Source organism: Triticum aestivum, chromosome 7A, assembly GCF_018294505.1.
Source record: "Triticum aestivum cultivar Chinese Spring chromosome 7A, IWGSC CS RefSeq v2.1, whole genome shotgun sequence".
In the NCBI taxonomy this organism is placed as follows: domain Eukaryota; kingdom Viridiplantae; phylum Streptophyta; class Magnoliopsida; order Poales; family Poaceae; genus Triticum; species Triticum aestivum.
In genome coordinates, this window is record NC_057812.1 from 634,507,766 (window position 1) to 634,511,221 (window position 3,456).

General features: G+C 52.1%; 1 protein-coding gene across 2 annotated transcripts; it reads right to left on the reverse strand.

Moving 5' to 3' along the window:
- Positions 1-418: 418 nt before the first annotated feature.
- On the reverse strand, positions 419-3,450 carry LOC123148829 (vacuolar-sorting receptor 1). 2 transcript variants are annotated; one of them, XM_044568334.1, is made up of 6 exons: positions 2,554-3,450; positions 1,931-2,308; positions 1,758-1,841; positions 1,522-1,680; positions 1,015-1,101; positions 419-919 (listed from the first exon to the last, which is right to left on the reverse strand). In XM_044568334.1, the coding sequence occupies exons 2-6, from the start codon at positions 2,031-2,033 to the stop codon at positions 717-719; spliced, it is 636 nt and encodes a 211-aa protein (XP_044424269.1). In that variant the 5' UTR covers positions 2,034-2,308; positions 2,554-3,450; the 3' UTR covers positions 419-716. The 2 variants fall into 2 exon arrangements, with proteins under 2 accessions (XP_044424269.1, XP_044424270.1); XM_044568335.1 differs by having other exon boundaries at positions 2,464-3,450.
- Between the last annotated feature and the right edge of the window lie 6 nt (positions 3,451-3,456).

The window sequence follows — 3,456 nt, forward strand, 5'->3', positions numbered from 1 at the left end:
CTTTCTTTTTCTTCTAATAAAAACACACACTATAAATTATAATCTCTGTTATTTTAATCTCAACTTCTTAGTGTGGATCCATTCCGGAAGTGCGCGATTGGCCAGATTCGTGGAGTAGGGGCTCCGACCAATGTAGCTGACAACAACTGTACCACCGACATTTTTCTTCTACAAACTTCCTGCGTTCTCATATTACTTGAACCTCTAAAATTATACTTATTGAACTTCATCTGGTTTTTGCAAAGAACTCGCTAGCATTTTTTGTTTTGTTGAATTCCATTTTGCTTTCCAAGGCTTTTTTAAACATAAAAACTTTACATGTTTTCAATTAATTTTTATTTATTACAAAAAGCACCCATGGAGCATGCGCACTTTGCACAACCAATTTTGAATGAAGTGCTATTTTTTGTGCACTTTTAAAATACATATAACACGGTGCCAAACTGCAAAAAAATACCAAATCCAAACTGCCCCCGTATACATTACCGAGCTCAACCTCAAGCATGGAACCTCAAGTACGGCCAAACATCAAGACCAATAGTCAGGAACCTAAAGCATTATACCACTACTGAAGCTATACGGCCAACTAGCAATTTGCAAAACAAAACAAAACAAATGGAACGGCCAAGTGCTCCATCAAAGGGAACAACTTTTTCTTTGAGACCACCTCTAATTTGCTGCAAGTCTACAACAATCATAAAACACAACATTTGAACCTACTGTTGTTTTTTCTTCTTCTCCAATATATATTGAACTGCTGAGGTGGCATAGTTGAATGGTCGAGGCACTGCGGCGCCGGCTGTAGGTGGTGGACCTAAGGTGCAGTGATAGGTAGGTCTTTCGAAAAACAAAAGTGAGAGAGACATTGTTTGCTCCTTAGGCATTACACCGAACAACTGTGGAGCGCCATCTTTGGCCACTAAAAAACAAAACCCAACAAAAATCAGTCATGGACACTTCGCTGCAGCACATGGTACATCAGTGTGAAAATTAAGAGCTTGTGGATCATTTTACCTGTGGATCTTGAGGGGTTGCAGTACAGTTGGAATTTTGTCCGTCCGCAGCTATGGCCTGTGAACTTCGTGTGGCGGTGCAGTCGACCTGCAGGAGCATGGTGGAGGAGACCGAAAATGGATCCCTAAATGTGGTGGTAAGCCTAAACACCCTTTTTACATACAAAAAGAAAAAATAAAATGTGTGCCACGTGAGAAATGTGGCCTTCTCTGCACCACATGTTGCATTTCTATCTTTTCAAGCTCTGTCTACTGAGCTATGTGCTCTCGACCAAAGGTAGCATGGCAGGAGCAACTAGTACTTGCTTCATCAGAACAAAAAAAGAGCTAATCACAAAAATGCTTTAGTTCTAGCACGCATAATAGCAAACACATAGAGTGCACCTGGTTCACATTCAGAATACATAAAGATTGGCTTTTTGGCTAAGCATCAGCACATGAGACTATGAGTGAACCTCTAGCACAGTTTCCCTAGTGCTATCGAGAGGAGAAAAATGCAGGTAGGTACCTTTGCAGTGGGTGTACCCGTCACCATCGTAGCGGACGCCGTTCACCATGGGGCACTCGCACACCCTGCCCCGGTACGTGTCCCTGCACACCGTCATGTTCGTCGCCTCGTCCTGCCAGCACCCGCCGTTCTGATGCAGGCACTCGTTCGTCTCCATGTCTGCAGAGAAAAGCTCGTCAGAAGTTCATCGTCGATTCACCCTTCTTGTCATCGGAAATGAAGGCCTTGGTGCTCACCATGGCTCAGGCAAACTTGCGGCTCGGTCCCCTCCTTGAAGCCGGCGCACATGGCCTTGAGCACCGCCGTCCTCTCCAGCTTCCCTGCACGCACACACCACACATCATGTCAGTTCTTCCGTCGCCGGAGAAATGAAAGAGACGGCGCAGCAACGGCCAACGGGCCAACCCACCTCTGTACTGGACGTCGTTGATGACGAGCGTGGGCAGGATGGTGACGTCCCCCGCGCGACCCGTGCCCGATCTGGTCCTCCTGCTCCTTGGACAGCACGGCATTGTCAGCGTCGGCGTCGGGGTCTCCCATGCACGCCAGCACCTTCTCCAGTGACAGCCCGAGCGAGGCCACCACCTCCTCAGCGCACGCCTTGCTGTACTTCTTCTCCTTCATGGAGCACCGCAGCTTGTAGTCCATGGTGAAGTCCCACCACGCCCACGGCCGCCCGCTCTCGTTGGCCACCCGGTGCACGCACAGCTGCGGCAGGTTCTCCACCACCACCTGCTTCCCCTCGTACCCCTCTTCGAAGTCCTCCTCCGGGTCCGGCGCGCAGTACCTGCACGCCCAACCACATCGTCTCAAGTTCTTGCCATGGCAGGTACCAGAGAAAGCTTCCTCGACCAGCAATGGCGTGCCAAACTGAGAGTAACAAAATCATTTTTTGGGTGTGCCAAACTGAGATAAGAGAGTCTGAGAGGGCAGCATCAGCACATGAGACTATGGAGAGAAAGAAAGAGCTTCAACCACACATCGACACATGCCCAGAAGCTACGTGGGCAGTGAGTCGAAGTAGGAGCTCACTGTTGGCTTTGAGCCAGCTGGCTGCATGAGTTGAATGGTGTGGAGGGGCTGCATCGAACTGCTGCATCTCCCGCCGGCTCGAGCCACCTCCGCGTGACACCCTTGCAGCCTAGACAGTTAAGTTCTGTGCAGTTCAATCAGTCGACACGGTAAAGTTCAGTTAACAAAACTGCAGAAACAAGAGAAGAAATGCATCAGTTTTGTATAGAAGAAACAAAGAATCCGGCAACCACTAGTCGAGGTCGCCGACATCTGCTGCGGGAATGAGATTGTCGTGGCTAGTGGGAGCTCGGGTGTGAGTAGCCTCGAAGCAAACACCAGCAACCGAGTAGATCCTAATAGAGCAGCGGGGGCAATCTTGATTCCTCATCCAAAAATGGCCAAGTTCTGAGTGCATGGAAGAAGGACGCAGCGGCAGGGGGGAGAAGGTCGTGGTGGTAGGAGCAAGAAGTTCGCGGCGGCAGGGGAGCCTGAGTTCGTGGCGTCCCGAGTGGCGGCGCTTGGAGATGTGGAAGAAGGTCGCTCGTGGTCATCCGCGGCACGGCGGCGGCGCATCAGGGAGGTGTCCCGCATCGGCGGCGCGCAACAGCGGTCCAGGGAGGAGAGACGGGGCGTCATGGGTTTCGGCTGGGAGCGGGGTGGCAGCGGTGGAGTGGGGAGGATGGCGCTCCGGTGGCCAGGGAGCGGGGCGGCAACATGCAGGTGCGGCGCCCGGTGGGTCGCGCGCATCAGGGTGGATCGGGGTGGAGTGGGAGGAGGAGCGCCGTCGGATTGGGAGGTTGCGCTCCAGCGAGAGGGGCGCCGGCTGTGTGGAACGAAGTGCGGCGGCGACGCCGGTCAGAGGGAAGAAGCGCGCTGGAGCCAGGGCGGCGGCGGGAGGTGTCGGGAGATCCGACAGAGGTG

What these genes read in the sequence shown, in the direction of transcription:
- LOC123148829 (XM_044568334.1), bottom strand. Translation starts at nt 2,033, where the DNA reads ATGCCGTGCTGTCCAAGGAGCAGGAGGACCAGATCGGGCACGGGTCGC. An exon ending in CAACGACGTCCAGTACAGAG is followed by an intron (nt 1,842 to 1,930) that starts GTGGGTTGGCCC and finishes GTGTGCGTGCAG; the next exon opens with GGAAGCTGGAGAGGACGGCG. An exon ending in GCAAGTTTGCCTGAGCCATG is followed by an intron (nt 1,681 to 1,757) that starts GTGAGCACCAAG and finishes TTTTCTCTGCAG; the next exon opens with ACATGGAGACGAACGAGTGC.